The sequence below is a fragment of the Typopeltis vanoorti genome, chromosome 11 (assembly GCF_054136105.1).
Source record: "Typopeltis vanoorti isolate ZY-2024b chromosome 11, IOZ_Tvanoo_1.0, whole genome shotgun sequence".
NCBI classification, from domain to species: Eukaryota; Metazoa; Arthropoda; class Arachnida; order Uropygi; family Thelyphonidae; genus Typopeltis; species Typopeltis vanoorti.
This window is the reverse complement of record NC_143559.1, coordinates 82,211,973-82,229,369: the sequence shown is the minus strand read 5'-3', so window position 1 is coordinate 82,229,369 and position 17,397 is coordinate 82,211,973. Positions and strand designations below refer to the sequence as shown.

General features: G+C 39.2%; 1 protein-coding gene across 2 annotated transcripts in view; it reads left to right on the top strand.

The window, feature by feature from the left end:
- Positions 1 to 17,397, top strand: part of LOC150101799 (calcium-activated chloride channel regulator 3A-1-like) — a 58,331-nt gene that overhangs the window by 13,362 nt on the left and 27,572 nt on the right. For both annotated transcript variants that reach the window (XM_090400208.1, XM_090400207.1), the window contains 2 exons: positions 5,910 to 6,079; positions 6,503 to 6,803. In XM_090400208.1, the coding sequence (XP_090256334.1) occupies positions 5,915 to 6,079; positions 6,503 to 6,803 (466 nt within the window). In that variant the 5' untranslated portion in view covers positions 5,910 to 5,914. The remainder of the gene's footprint in view (positions 1 to 5,909; positions 6,080 to 6,502; positions 6,804 to 17,397) is intronic.

Genomic DNA, 17,397 nt, shown 5'->3' with positions numbered 1-17,397 from the left:
GGACACCTAATGAGTTCTAATTACATTTCTAGCACCGTGTGGAACTACCTTTGGCCTGAATGACAGCAACTACTCTTTGGAGAATGCCTTCACCCAACTTCTGCTACATCGAAACAGGAATACTCTTCCATTCCTCGCGCAAGACTATCCCCATTACTGATGCTGATGAAAGCCGCTGTGGTCTGGAGCGAATTTGGCTTCTAATTCACCCCAAAGATGTCTGATGGTGTTGAGGCCTGGACTATGAGCTCGCCAGTCTCCTATCCTATCCTTCTCGTCCGCCCTAAGACGGGTTGAGTCCCTCCTAATGAGGGGTTACTGGCGTATTAATGCAGCCGGTTTGCTTGCTTGCTGGATGAAAAACCCAAGATAAATTGAGGAAAAAACCTGCTGTTCACGCCCAACATCGGTTAACTTGGCTATGGCTGAGGAAGATCCTTAACACTTTCATTGCTAAGCTGAAAATTGGAATTTCGTGTGGTGGCCAAATTTTTTTTATTTTTTTATTTAGTTAGCGACGTCAGCGCGATAACGCGTGATCGGCCGTTTGGTGAGAACTCGCATCGCGCGATATCGCGTGATTGGCAACGAACGTGTTAAGCTCCTCACGTCGTCGACGGGAATCGAACCTAGGACACTCCTTCCCTAGGCATATGGTTGAGAAGCGCATAGCCAATAGGTTAACCGTGCGGACGCCGGCCAGACTAACACTTCAATATTGATTTGTGGAAATCAGCCTCGGCCACGCAGTGCAGTATGACATGGCATGGTGCTGAAACATGAGTCACTGACGAAGTACTTCCATAGCGTCGGAAGCGTGAAGTTGTCCAGGTCGTGGTCATCAGACGTCATGGTTTCGGGCACGTCCACCAATGGACCAAGCCCCATTCAACTGAAACACCCTTATAGCTTTACCGAGTCTTCACCAAACTTGACAGTTGGAATGATGCAGTCCTGCCAGAACCGTTTCCAGGGTAATCTCCAGATCCAAATACGACTATCAGATTGAAACAATTGGAAGCGTGATTCGTTGCTCCACAGAACTCTATTCCAATGATTTACAGTCCAGGAACGGTGTGGAAGACACCAATGCAAACGTCGTTTGGCGTTGAGGGGATGATCTGTGGCTTGTTCGCAGCAGCTCTTAAGGCATGCAACTCTGCGAACAGTTTTAGTGCTGACAGATGTTCCGACAGCATTTTCCAGGTCGACTGCGAGGTCCGCCGCTGACGACGTGCGGGATGCTCGAACATTCTGAGAAAGAGCTCGTCGATCTTTGTCAGTGAGTGTCGGTGGCTTCCCAGGGCGTTTTTCAAATGTGGTAGTACCATCAATGTTCAATCTATGAATGACATAAGCAATGATGGATTTCGGTATACTGAGACAGTAGCAATGTCACGGGCAGAAAGACCACTGATGTGACACCCAACTACCATCCCACTTGGAAGTCTGTCAGTTCAGCTGAACGTGGCATCTTGACGAGTACAGTGCAAAACATGAAGCAATTATTATCAGACCTATACAACATAGTGTGTATATTATTACGTTCAGCTGATATATATACCGTATTTTCCGGTATATAAGACGCTTCTATGTATAAGACGCACCCAAGAAATTTAATACAATTTTCTGGAAAAAACCTAAAACCTAACACAAAATATCTCAACACGTCAACTCAATACAGATAAACATCGGTAACTGATTACTCGGATAAGATATTATGAAACTCGAATAGGGACTCTCCGTTCTTAGCCAATGACGCACTAGAAGTCACGTGAAGGTCACGCATCAATTTGATTGCACCATTAACCGCCTACAAAGATCTTGGAACATAAAAGGGAGTGCGTATGACGTTGAAAAGAGGAAACAATCTTTACCTTCATTATATACGACGCACCCCATTTTTAAGATGAATTTTTAAGGTAAAAAATTGCGTCTTATACACCGGAAAATACGGTATATATATTATTTATTATTATTATTATTTTCCTGCTTAATTAAATGTGGATTCTCTGACGTCTTATAAAATTCCGTGCCGTCATCGTATTAGTAATGTTTAAAAATTCATTTAGTCTTAGCCGATATAAATACTTTTTATAGCTTTTGTTCAGTAATAAAAGTGAACGCCTAATACTAGATTTCAAGAGCGCGCGCGCGCACACACACACACACACACTCTCTCTCTCTCTCTCTGGGGTGGTGGGGGGGGGGGGGCAGTAATTTCTACATAATGGAAAAATATGAATTACGATATCTTGGGCCGTGTTTGAGTTTAAGAGGAAAAACGATTTATGAAAATTAAAAACAAAACTTCAAGCTTAAAAATTTCCTGATTTTACATACCCATTTTTGTGTCAACCAGTCATTTAGCAGCATGTATGTGGGAGGGTCGGCGATTTCCAACAATAAAACGAGAGATCCACATATCAAAATCAGATTTGGGAATAAAAATTAATACTACAAAATAATGGTAACACTTAAGGGACATATGACTCTTCACGACTTAAGTGGCAACCAAAAATGGAAAACAAACAAAACAAAAATCAATAAACATGACGCTGCGTCATAATAGACAATGAACTTTGCATCCCCATACATGTATTCTAATTATTATTGTCTTTTAGAAATACTTCTTGAAGTCAAAATGTCATCGAGCGATTTATAAGTATCATAATAATTATAATAATATAATAAGTATCATAATATTTATAATAATTTTGTATACATAATCTTGAAAACAGCGCCACCATCTTGAAGAAACAAAATCAAAATCTTTCACTAAAACATTACTTATAGAACATTTATTCAGCATAGCAACTGTTAACCCTAATCACTGTTATCCATGAGTTGCAATAAAATTTCAAACACTGAATTCGCCAAAAGAATTCATAATTTATACTCAACAAATTTCATTAATATATCATAGTACTTACAGCTATCCAGCTTAGGTATTATTATTCTTCTACACAACGTTAAATTTTCTCAAAATAACAACATATCTATTCGATGTTTACACAGAAACGTCACAGTTACTAATACAAACAACAGCCTGTAATATGGAATACTTTCTTTCTTGGATCGAGCCCTCTGACGGCAGAAAAATCAGCGTTAGTAACACCTTTACAAAAGTTTACAGTTTATTGAAAATTATCTTTCTCTTCACTCATATCGTACAATATTAGAATTTGTCCATGGGAATAAATATGTCAGACCTTTTCTTTCACCTCTAAATAATAACCACAATTACATTATTTACAAGGAATGAAAAAGTAATACTTTTTTTTTTCGCTTTATAAAATCCTAAATATATCGAATATCTACAGTTTTAGTGCAAAATGTTTAAATATTCTTTTAAAATAAAATCAAATTTGATTTTTATTTGATTTTTTGTCGATGTTTTAGACAATAACCACTTCAATTAATAGTCACATGTGGAAGTGGATTGTCCACGATTTCCTAGACAAATTAGATGATGTGTAATGCATTTATCGTAATGTAACGTTATGTCCAAAAAAGAAGACTGCGATGGGTTGGCCATGAGACCAGAATGGGAACTGAAAGACTACCATCTAAAGCCCTGAATACAACGATAGAAGGTAAGATTCAAAGGACGGACCAGAATTAGATGGAGAGACAAAATAAAAGAGAACCTGAAAACCAAATCACAACAAGCGACACCAAACTGGACAGAATTGTTCGGACTCTAACGGGACAGACGGAAGTGGAAAGAGTTCATTCGGCCTCATCATCATCCACATAGATGATAGAAGAGAGAAGAAGAACGTTATGTCCATGCTTTTAAGTTTTTTAAATATCACTTTCTCTGCTCCTTATCAGCTGTGGTATTAGCGGGCCTGTCTGATCTAGGTTAATCAATCCAAGAATATCATCCTCTTAATTTTAGTAAACTATCTTAATATTATTTCAAAATAACCTGTTTTACACATATAAAGGAAACTAGAATATATTTCAGTCGATGCAAATTGAGCGAAATATAGAGGAGTATTTAATAAATTTTCATTTCCTTTATATGTGTGAAACCTTTATTTTTAAAATAATATTATGTCAACCACTCATGTTTCCAGTAAACGACTGGAAACCATCTCTGACATTGCTATCAATACCATACATCCTGAAGAGTTACAAGTAAAAGAAGAATGTTTTCGATTGCATTCTCTGACTGGAGGATTGGAGGAACTTTTACTAGAGCTTTTAGCAGATTGTTCCTGGATCATTCGATCTTTTGCATAAGCAAGTAGAGTTTATGCTTCCTAAAATTCGAATTGTTAATCTTGCACCCGAAGAAAATTAACGTAGGACTCGTACTGTTTTTAGACAATAATACATAGTGTTAGGAACAACAAATTCTAAGACCGTGTGCATTCTTTTATTTTGTCATAGTTAAGGATGGTGATTGGCTGCTCCATCATTCCTAAAAAAGCTATGACCAAATAAAAGAAAGCACATGGCCTTAGAATCTTCATAGATAAACATTAATGGTAAAAGGATCGTATACTGAAGAGTTCAGTTTCTTTTAACTCAGCACTATCCTAGGATAGGATGTCGTCTTTGCACAACAGTTGTGGAAATTTCTGCTATTCTGAAGCTTCCCCGATCAACTGTAAGTGATGTTATTGAGAAGTTGTTACATCCAGGAGCAACAACACAATCCTGACCTGGTAGGCCGCATAAAATCACAAAGCGGAATCGCCGAGTGCTGAAGCGCATAGCGCGAAAAAATCGCCTGTTATCTGTAGGAGCACTCGCTACTGAGTTCTGAAATATCTCTTCAAGCAACGTCATCCCCACAACTATTTACTGAAGCAAGGAACATGGATTTCAATGGCTGAGCAGCTGCACAGAAGTCTCACTTTACACCACTCTACCCGATGCCAAGCACCGGGTAGAGTGGTGTAAAGCACACCGAAATTGGACTCTGGAGCAGTGAAAATGCGTTTTCTGGAGTGATGAATCAAGCTTCACAATCTAGCAGTCAGACGGGTGAGTTTGAGTGTGATGTATGCCAGGATAATGCTACTTTCCCGAATGAGTTGAGCCAAATGCAAAGTTTGGTGGAGGAGGCATCATGGTCCGGGGCAATTTTTCATAGTCGCTTATTCACTTCCGCCAAACGGCGTCTGAGAAGCTACTCGAAACTTGTGCTCCTGCATTTTATCATTATTATAAGTACTTTCCATTGAAATTAATCATTAAACGGAATCTTAACAGCTGGTATTAAGGAGTCAATCACTTCTGCACAATATGTAAGTATTTATAGTGTGTTAATTCAGCTATGATTTTTCAGCCTGTCTTTTACATATAAAGTCTTCACTGTCTCTGTAATCCTAAGAGGTATTTTTACAAATGAATGTGATCATTGTCTTATCCCCTTAATAAAAGATTAAATTGGAACTGTTTATTCACAAAATACGCAGAAAACGAGTTGCACACGTCTGTCCCTCCATGATTCAAATCGCACATAAATCAGCATGTAATTTTTGAATATCTCCAGTTCTGGAGAAAAAGGCTAATATCTATGATTTCGTCCTACCCAATCCATAACGAGAAACCGATTATAAAAACAGATAATCATTTAATTTATATGCATCTTCTTCTTTTCAATCTAGACCTTTTCCTTAAAGTACTCGGCGGCTCATAAATAATGCCCTGATTCTGAGGCAAAGTGGTCATGAAAAATCAGTATTTTTCATGACAACAAACTTCCCAACAGTAGCAATACTTTATCTTTTATATATTTGAAATCCTACAATTCTAGTTAAAGAATGAATCAGCCAGTTTCAAAAGTAAACAGTATTTCCTTATTTGCACGGTTCCCTGCCTACCACATTTCTTTTCTATGTTATTCAATTGCTCTTTGACAATAGAATTTATCGTATTTTTTTTTCTAGGTACCATGACTACAATTGTGAAATGGATCTCAGGAATTCTAGTCATTTTCATCCTACTATCAGGAGTGCAAAGTTATCAAATCAAACTCCACGACCATGGCTATGAAGAAATACTAGTTGCCATCGACCAAAGCATTCCTGAAGACAATGATTTAGTGGAATCAATTAAAGTATGAAACCTTTATACCTCTACTAACAATTCTTGAAAATATATTATGTTTGAAATTAAAGTATAAAATAATTCATTGTCTTCAATTTGTTTCTGTGTTAGAGTTTGCTTATAATGTAAATGAGCTAACGTCACAGGGTCATGTTTGCAACAGGGAAGCACATGAGTTTGAAACTAAGCTCTCTGAGTGACCCCAAGGTTACAACTAATATACTCACAATTTTATTGTCTTTCTTATGTAAAGTAAAAGTTCAATATATTCATAGAAATTCGAAGGACCGCAAATGGCATATATTTTCCTATTTAGGTGAAAACTTTAAAACTTTTACCCTTATAAAAATATAATTTATTGAGAACATTGCAAATAGAAATAAATCGACGCTAATCTTCTGTAATTAACTTTGGACATTCTGTTCTTTTTCAGGAAATGTTTACTAATGCTTCTAGATATTTATTTGAAGCTACTAAAGGACGAGTGTTCTTCAGAAATGTTACGATAGCGTTGCCGCGTACGTGGACTAAGAAAGATAGATATGTAATTACCAGTAAAATGGACTATTCTGAGGATGCTGTCATTAGGGTGAGTCCACCAAATTCTCTGTATGAAGATCGCCCCTATACACTTCAACATGATGGGTGCGGAAAACCTGGTCAATACATTCATCTAACTCCAAAGTTTTTAAAAGATTCGAGAGAGTCCACGAAGGAACTGTATGGTAATGCAGGTAAGTAGCTATTTCAGTCATGGATTAGAAATTAGTTTTACTTTATTTAAGTTAAGGGATATTGTATCCCATATTGTTTCTTAGCCGAATAAGAAACTCAAAGAGGTTCATGCCGAATATAGAAACTATATAAAGTCCGGCGATTCCAAGCGTAAGCAAATACCTGGATAGTAGCATCTGATCCCGTAGGGTAATGCAAACTGAGGCAACTCACAAAAGGGTGGAGCAAGCTCCAATCACTATTCTTGATATTTACCCATAATGTGAACTTAGCTCCTAGGAGCTGTATTACTGTTCTACATTATGAGAGAAGGTCACTACCCAGACCGGTTTCAACCTTTTTTGAGGTCTCATCAGTGAGTAGGTAGAATGGGAGTTCATGTCTTTCATCATCGGCCTTTGGAGTATAAAGATTACTGAGGGTCAGCAGGTAGTAATAGGGGAAGTTAAAGAAAGGTAGAGTATGATAGTAAGAGATAATAAAGAGGCCTCAGTCAACCTGTTTAACTATGTAAACAAGAGGTTGTGGCTAAACGGTCCGTACATGTCATCTCTTCTCACCTGTTCTAAAAAAAAAACTTCAAAACGTGCTTTACCCCATAGCTTAAACTACATTAAACCAGGTGTCTGAAGATGTCATCTCCTAACACCTATTGCTCTATATAAAAAAAAACGTGACTTAAATTAAATTAAACCAGGTGTCTGTAGACGTCTCTTGTTCCTACAAGAAAGAGAAACGGAAAACAATTTAAACTTAAATTGTATAGGATCGAATTTTGGAACTTGACTAATTAGCTTAGTGCCGAATTAAAGGGATCCATTGTTTTGAAGGGCGACTGAGGGGAGAAAATCTCTTGATATCTGTTCTTTACAGTTTACACTGTAACATATCTGAAATAAAGCTTTAAAAAAAAGGAAAATAAAAGAAAAAAAAAATAATTCTAGAGTTGGTCTGAAGAAAAAGAAACCTGATATGACTTTGAAAGAAGTCAATGGAGTCAAAGAAGTTCAAGTGAAACTCCCAAAATAGAAAGCGATTCACAGAGTGGGGGAAAGAGTCTGGCCCGAGTGATGCTGCCCACAAGGAGCTGCACCGCCTCGATGTAAGCCTTCGCAGCTCGGGTTCTCAGGTCTACCCCCTCCTTTGTGGACTAATAATCATAAACCTGTTGGGGCAAGCGAAAAAAAATTAATATATATATATATATATATTTTTTTTTTTTTTAATTTTCCCCCCTCCTGCGTGAACTAACTCAACTTTCCTAGCTGTCGTAACCTTTGGAAGTATTTGCGTCCAAACCACTCAGTGTTTTCTTTGATCTCTGACTCTGTTAACTTTCTCAAAGTTCTGCAGAAGTACTTACTCTCGACCTGTGTCATGCCCAGATGACCCGTTACCTGGTTGGGCACGGCCGTGGCTATGTCCTCGATATAGATATCCTTCCATTTCATACTTATAATTCCTTTCCGAAGGAGGAATGTTGGCCCATCTTCTCTGTACATTGTTAAGAATACACTGTCTGCGGATTCGATGGGTCCTCTCCATTTCTTTATTATTGCAGTCCCATTTTTAAACATATTTTCACCCATAACTAGTTTGATTTCTTCTATAGAAAATTCTTCAGCCTCTTCCTGTATTGTTGTTTTGGTCTCCATCTCATCAGCTTCTGATTCTTCGATGAGGTTGTGTTACCTGGTTTTGATTTTTTAATGTTCCCTTCTTCAGGCTTCGTGACCGCTTTTGTGTACCTTCTTCTTTAGTAGTTTCCATTTCTTACTCCGTTTCGCATTCTTCCTCTGCTTCGTTTTCCTTCTCTGTATCTAAAGTGGTAGTTTCTTGTTGGTTGCGTTCCTTTATTTCTTTCACTGCGGTATCTGTGGTGATGGCTTGATCCTTGGCTGTTTCTTCTTCCTCTGTTCTTTCTTTGTTGGTCGTTTCTGCATTCTTAGTTACGGGCGCTCCCTTCTTATTTCGTTTTTGATTCCCTGTTGCTATCGTGTTATGTGCAGCCTGCAGGGTTGGGAAGTCTTCCCGTTCTGTGTCATTAATATTTACTGCTGGTGTTACTATGGCTGGCGTGATAGCACCTCCCATCCTTTCTGCCTGGTTTCGGGATGGGCAGGTGTTGTGATCTATGGTGCCACTTTTAAGGCAAGGTGCCTCACACTGAGGTAGGGTATGTCCTGCCCCCATGCAGTTCCTGCATTTGTTCTTGGGGCAGTCTTTACCTAGATGTTCCAGAGAACCGCACTTATAACACTGTTTCTTAACTCCAGGGTAGTTAACTACTACCCTGGAAGAGCCTAGAAAGACAAAATTGGGGACTTCGGCCTTCATTTCCATACGGAAAGTTACCTCGCCAGTCTTCCAATCGGGGAAGTCTGTATCGTTAGCGATTTTTACGTCGCGTACGACTTCCCATTTCGAAAACACTTTGTTGATTATTTCGGTTTCCCCCCCCCCCCTCCAGATATTCTACAGGGAACCTCTCTATTCTTATTGTCTTGAAAACACTCCCTACTACAAAGGGAAAAAAATTTTTCCCTTGACATTCTAGGTCCTTTACTTAACTTGTTCCTGGTTTCCACATTCTTTATTATTACCTGGAACCTGCCTGCTCCATAAGGGGTAAAGCCAACTATATTTTCTGCCCCTACTGCTTCGCTAAGAGCTTTCGCCAACATCCTCTTCGGTGTGTCGGCGTCCGCTTCGATGCCAAGGGTCCTGAATCACGGTGAAAAAGAAATCATGATTTAGAGAAAAAAATAATAAGTCCCAGAAAGGAAGGACCTTCAGAACCAGGGCCAAGCGTTCCCTGTTTGCCGAAATCTCCTGCTAGACTAGCTAGAGGCGGAAAACTGCAAAACAGGCACAAGGCAAAATTAGACAACCGTAGAAAAAAAAAATAGATTGCAAACGATCTTACCACTAGGATCAGGGACTGGAATATGGAACATGGCGCTCTCTCTCAGGGTCGCTGGAAATAGGAACTTCTGGCAATCAGTAGGTAGACCTAATTAATACCAAGTGACAACTGACAACATTACTGACAATAATGGGTGAAGCAAAAGCTTTTCATATTCCCGGCTATCTTGGGAGAAGCTGTGAGTTGAGAAAGTTTGAGCTAATTGCTCGCCCTGAGTGGGCTAGGAGATTAATCCTCAGTGTTGGGGTTTAGGATGGCTTTAGGTCTTTTGTGCTTAGAATAGTCCATTGCGTCATAATCATCAGCCAGTTGGATCAGTCTGTTAGGGTGCACAGTTGCTTTTGAGAAGAATTTGATTGCTATAGTCTGCATGAAAGTGTAAATATAGGGGAGATTTGTGTCCCGATGCAGCTGGACAGTCCGAATGAACCATTGGGCGTCCAGGATCATTCTGAGACATTTGTTCTGGATACGTTGTAATTTGATAATATTCGAGTTTGAAGTATGACTCCAGGCCGGCGAAGCATAGGTGAGTATTGGACGAGCCATCAGTTTGTATATGAGAAGTTTGATTCTGGTGCTCAGCTTACTGTTTCTGTTTATTAGCGGGTAGAGCTGGGCTATGACTTTTGATGTGTTGGCACAAAGATTGCTGATATGTGAACTGAAGGTCGGTTTTCTGTCTAGTATTACACAAATATATTTGATCTCTGTTTTCCACGGAATTTTAGTGTTGAAAAGGAGAATATCTTCTTTAGGAAGCAGTGATCTTCTGGAGAATAGGACGGCTACGCTCTTCAGGGGATTCACTAGGAGTCGCCATTTGGAGAAGTATTGTTCAATTTGCAGTAGGTTTTCTTGCAGTTTCTTGATGGCTAGGTGAGGCTTTAAAGATCTGGCTAATATCGCTGTATCGTCAGCGTATAGGGCTTTAATTGAAGATAATGGGTTGTGTGGTATATCATACAAGTATAAGGAGAATAGGATTGGTGCTAGTAAGGACCCTTGTGGAACTCCAGCCAAGATGTGTTTTTGTGTCGAGACTACTCCACACAACCTGACTTGCATGCGCCTATCGTAGAGGTATGCCTTTATAAGTTGAATGATTCCGATTGGTACACCAGATGATATTAGTTTGTATAGCAAACCATAATGCCAAACCTTGTCAAATGCACTGGCTAAGTCAAGGAAAACAGCCCCAGTGCATTGACGCCAGTTAAAACCTGTGATGATGTGTTCTACCAATCTGTGTATTTGTTGCGTGGTACTATGCAACTGTCGGAAGCCAAACTGCTCCTCAGGCAGGATATTTAATCGGAGTACTGAATCTTGAAGTCTAGTAAGAATTACCTTCTCGGCAATTTTGCAGAGATTAGAGATGAGGCTGATTGGTCTGTAATTTTGAGGCAAACTGGGATCTTTTCCAGGTTTATGAATACGTATTATGCACGCCAGTTTCCAGTAGGAAGGGAAATATTTATAGTGAAGGATGGAGTTGATTATATTTGTTAGATGTACAATAGCTTTACGTGGTAGAAGTTTTATAACTTTGTTGAAGATACCATTGGGTACAGGAGCCTTTTTATTCTTGAATTTCTGAATAATAGCATATATTTCAGCAGATGAGGTGGGTGAAATTTGAGTGGAATGCGTGAGAGCAGAATTGAGCGAATATCTGACGTTACGGTGGATCTTGTATACATGACTAATATCAAGATGGTCGTATGCAGGTTTGCATTGTTTTTCAAAATGATTTGCTATTGCTTCAGCTTTATCAGCATCAGTGTGGATGAGACCTGAATCTGTTTGAAGAGGGGGAAGAGGTTTATTTCTGTTTTTAATCTTTCGGATAAGATTCCATATGGAGTGGTTGTCAGTGGAGATGGAGGTCAGTTTTTCTTCCCAGAGTTGTCTATGTGCTGCGAGGGCATCTTTCACTGCAGAGTTGAACCTTTTCAAGATCCATTTGTCTTGTGGCCCCTTGGAGTTGTGGTATCTTTTTCTAGCCTTTTTTCTCTAATCAGATTCATAATATCTTCAGGCAAGTGTTTGGATTCGCAGGAGGTAGTTGCAGGGGTAGTAACTGCTGCACAGGCTGCTGTAATCTGTTCTGTTAGATTTTTAATAGCTGTTTCAATTTCCTCTTTTGATTTAATGATGGGAACAGGACCAATATATTTTGGAAGTGTGCCTTGGAGAGCCTTTCCCAAGGAATGAATGAGTGAACGGGGGAGGGAGATAATTTTTCAAGATTTCCTAATTTTAACCGTATTGGGTTATAGTCTGATGATAGATCATTAATTGTCATTAAACTGTATTGGAGTCCGATGTGCTGTAATATGATTATGTCCAAGAAATCAGCCCTACCATAAGTGTTGTGATGGGCAGGATCAGCAGGACCTATTACATGAAGGTTGTTGAATCCGGCATAGTTCTGTAGTATCTGTCCATTTTTGTTGGTGGAATGGCTATTCCAGGTAGAATGCTTGGCATTTAAACCACCAGCCACAATGCTAGGCTCTCCGGTATCAAATAAGGCGTTCAAATCCGAGAGCAATAATGCTTTTTTGTGGGGGATGGTATGCTGCAAAGATTCTTAATTTGCCGACAGAATTCGTAAGAATCTGAATGCCGGTGACCTCAAGGTTGGTGGTAGGATGGATGTTTGTGGAGTGATGAGAGATGAAATTTTTAATGAAAATTGCCGTGCCTCCACCTCTGTGGGTTAATCTATCAGTTCTGTACAATTGGTATCCACAAATTTTGGGATTGTCTGAAGGTGTTAGGTGCGTCTCATTTAGTAAAAGGACATCTGGCTGATGTCTTTGGACAAAATTTTGAAGTTCTAGAATCTTATTTCTCATGCCGCTCGCATTCCACGCAATGATCTCCAGTGATTCTGGTTTTAGTTTGTTACCGTTCATTAGTGAGCACTGAAATGATGGCTTGGGTGTTCTTTAGAAATCTGTTAGTAGAACTTTGTGAAGGATTGGATCTGCTAAAATCTAACAGCATATTTGCCAAGGAAGAGGTAATGATAGCTGTCAGATTTGGGTGTGATGCTGAATGTTACAGGGATGTCTGTTTAGGGCGAGTTACATCCGCGTATGTCCTAGACTGCTGATTTTGAGTTTTTTTTTTGGGGGGGGGGGCTCAGTTTTCTGTAGATGGGCTTCTGAGTTTTTGTTCTGAACTATAGGAGGCTGTGAAGTAGTCGCTGACGTAGGTGTGCTAAGAGAGGAAGAGTATGTTCCTTCTTTAGATTTTCTATTACGTGGATTATGCAAGCATCCTCTGTAGTTGGTAGTGTGAGGACCGCCACAGTTGGCACATTTGGCCAGGGTAGATTTTAGCTTAGTGCAGATATTTGTTGAGTGACCGACCCCACACTTCAGGCATTTAAATTCAGCCCTACACATTTTCTGGGCATGACCAAACTTTTGACATCTATGGCATTGCCCAGTTGAAGCTCTTTTTCTTAACGGTTCTATAGAGATTTTCAATCCACAGATGGTCGCAGGTCATAAATGTGTTTGTAGGTTTGACTGATCTCAATCAACACTAGTGGCATTGGAGTCTTCTCTCTCCTAGTCATTCTGCTGACCTCTACTGGTGGTAAATCATTCTGGCGCAAATCTGCAGTGATTTCTTCTGTGGAAACATCTTCAGATACACCTCTTATCACTACCTTGAGATTTTTTTCTGAACCAAGTGAAAATGTATGATACTGAATACCCCTAGTATTAATTCAGATGTTAACCGACAATAGTCCATCACAGTCCTGGGGTGAATTTTAACAACGTCTGTGACATTCTTTGCATGGTTGTAAGAGATCTGTAAGTTGTTCATTGTAGTCCTTAGCGACATTCATTTATTCTTTTCACGCAGAATAATCCGGGGATCTTTTCCCTTGAGAAGGTAGGAGAGTCTGGGACAGGGCCATCTTCTTCCATTTCATCTGAATTTGGAGGTGCAAAGGCTGCCATTTTGCGCTTTTTGCGAGCGCGAACTTCCTGATAATCAGAGTGGTCTGTAAGGGGATTATCATTAGCAGTTGTTGCTGTTTCGCTAGCGCTGTCTTGAAGAAGTTCTAAGAGTTGAGAGTCATCTGAATCAACTTCTTTTATCTCATAAACTACCACTTTTCCTGGCCATTTAGTGTGAAGCAAATTGCCTATATGTTTGAATATTGTCAGGAGCTGCTTAAAATTAAGTTCTTCGTATGGTGCATCCATGGTTAGACCCAAGCCATGTTCTATAGCGCAGGACATGACTTTTCCTTTCCACGATAATAAGTAGACAGTTTCTAATGAAGTAATGGTGCAATGAAACAATGGCGAACCTAATGGCAGTAGGCCTAGCGTATCACCATTGTTTTGAAAATTGCTTGACTTACCTACTCAGCTGATTCTTTGGACCAGTTTGAAAACCAAAACAATTAACTACTGTAATACTATTTACTGTTAGTAAATATACTCGTTAACTTTCGTGGATCACATTTTATAACAACTATCAAAATCACGAATCATATATATAAACACCTGGCAACCGCCATAACTCCCCATTCAGTTAATACAAAGTTTGTAGCGAAGAGAACTTACATCCCTTCTATGAGAATAGACATGGAGGTGTCCTAATAAATTACTAATTATATGAAGAGCCAAAGGCTTCAATTCGGCGACATGAACTTATTTAAGTTAAGGGATATTGTATCCCATATTGTTTCTTACCCGAATAAGAAACTCAAAGTGTTTCATGCCGAATATAGAAACTACATAAAGTCCGGCGATTCCAAGCGTAAGCAAATACCTGGATAGCAGCACCTGATCCCGTAGGGTAGTGCAAACTGAGGCAACTCATAGAAAGGGTGGAGCAAGCTCCAATCACTATTCTTGGTATTTACCCATAATATGAACTTAGCTCCTAGGAGCTGTATTACTGTTCTACTTTATGAGAGAAGGTCACTACCCAGACCGGTTTCAACCTTTTTTGAGGTCTCATCAGTGAGTAGGTAGACCTAGTTAATACCATGTTTGTAGCGAACAGAACTTACATCCCTTCTTTGAGAAGAGAATAGCCTTTGGCTCTTCATGTAATTAGTAATTTATTAGGACACCTCCATGGCTATTCTCATAGAAGGGATGCAAGTTCTGTTCGCTACAAACTTGGTATTAACTAGGTCTACCTACTCACTGATGAGAAGTCAAAAAAGGTTGAAACCGGTCTGGGTAGTGACCTTCTCTCATAATGTAGAACAGTAATACAGCTCCTAGCAGCTAAGTTCACATTATGGGTAAATATCAAGAATAGTGATTGGAACTTGCTCCACCCTTTTTATGAGTTGCCTCAGTTTGCACTACCCTACGGGATCAGGTGCTGCTATCCAGGTATTTGCTTACGCTTGGAATCGCCGGACTTTATATAAGTTCATGTCGCCGAATTGAAGCCTTTGGCTCTTCATATAATTAGTAATTTATTAGGACACCTCCATGGCTATTCTCATAGAAGGGATGTAAGTTCTCTTCGCTACAAACTTGGTATTAACTAAGTCTACCTACTCACTGATGAGACCTCAAAAAAGGTTGAAACCGGTCTGGATAGTGACCTTCTCTCATAATGTAGAACAGTAATACAGCTCCTAGAAGCTAAGTTCACATTATGGGTAAATATCTAAAATAGTGATCGGAGCTTGCTCCACCCTTTCTATGAGTTGCCTCAGTTTGCACTACCCTATGGGATCAGGTGCTGCTATCCAGGTATTTGCTTACGCTTGGAATCGCCGGACTTTATATAGTTTCTATATTCAGCATGAAACTCTTTGAGTTTCTTATTCGGCTAAGAAACAATATGGGATACAATTTCTCTTAACTTAAATAAGTTCATATCGCCGAATTGAAGCCTTTGGCTCTTCATATAATTAGTTTTACTTTAGTTATTAATATTAGGGAGGGATAGAGATGATTTTTTTTTTCGCTGAGTATGAGACTGCTACCCTGCTGAAATGGCTACTGAAATGGGTTGAAGAATATTAGTTTAGTCTCAAAAGAAGGATTTCCAGTAAATCTACTCCTTGCTTTCTCTGGAACTAATGTATTCTTCGTTTACAGCTCTCTCTCTTTCCCCCGATAGATCACAAAATTTGTCAATGTCATAAAGTTACTCTATACTTAACGGATTTTCGTTTGCGTGCGTGTGTGTGTGTGTGTGTGTGTGTGTGTGTGTGTGTGTGTGTGTGTGTGTGTGTGTGTGTGTGTGTGCGTGTGTGTGTGTGCGTGTGCGTGCGCGTGCGTGTGCGCGAGCTGAACGTTGCAGGGAGATGCATCTCCAGTATAATAGGTAGTCCTCCAACATGTTCTTTAAGGCCGAAGCTATCCCACAAACAAACGCAACGTCAATATTGGAGATTAAATAACACTCACAGTGCTAATTGGAATTATGTCAGATCGCATTGGGAAGATTCAAATAAGTCCTTATCTTAGTAGCTAGCTGGAGAATGATGGCGTACTGATAACTATAATCTGATTACTTTTCCTTTGTGAACTTCATGTGTGTAAGTTTTGCATCTTTATAATTATTCTCATGTTTTTTTTCAGCAATCATGAAAGAGAATTTAATGTGTGCATACATTATTTAAAGTATCACATAACTGCTGTATGTAGTGTGATATTACTTCCAACTGGCACACTTTAAAATGTGGCGTTTAAAGGGAAAATTCATTCACTAGTCGCACAGCCTTAGTTGCTTTTGACGTAATTCTTATTAGACCAAAATAATTTAGCTATGTATTCCATGTTAACAATACCCCATCTTCAAGGTTAGTTTTCTGAAATTAAGGCAATGAGGCCAGTATATTATGTGTACTTGTTTTGTGGGATGTAAAACCGAGCTTACACACACACACACACACACACACACACACACACACACACACACACACACACACACACACACACACACACACACACACACACACACACACACACACACACACACACACACTCACTCACTCACTCACTCACTCACAATTTTTTTAAACTAAAACAAAATTTTCTTGCAGTTAGTTTTGTCGGTTTCATACCTCATTAAAGGGGTATAATCTATATTCTTCAATGATGATAACACAAACATTCCTATATTTTTATCTTTAACTTTTCTAAAATAATTATCCTTTATATCATGATTGGTATTCCTCATGCTCTTACAATGTCTATGATGAAAGATTATGGCGAGCAGTTTAGTCGCTCAAAATGATCTAATTCCACATTGGTCCAACGCAGCACTGAATATTATTTGGATACATAGTCCTTGATAACCTTAGTCATAGATCATGAGTAACTCAGTCAGTGTGAACGATGCCTTTCATTTGAAAAGACTGTAGATAGAATGACATTTTGAACACGAAGAAACTTGCAGGTATATACAGTTACCAACCATAATATGTTACCCTCGTAGCCCTAGTTTCTTTGACCATAATTCCTACTAACAACCATCTTAATAAAATCCCATAGAGCGGTTCTCAGAAGAGGAGATATCAGAATATCTAGGAGACAAATCATTTGGAGTTTCTAAACGCTTCTCCCCCATTAATGATATAAGCAGCACGGGTACCATTCTGTACATACCAGAAATCTTCTTTTAGTCCTATAGCGCACTTTTCAATAAATTTG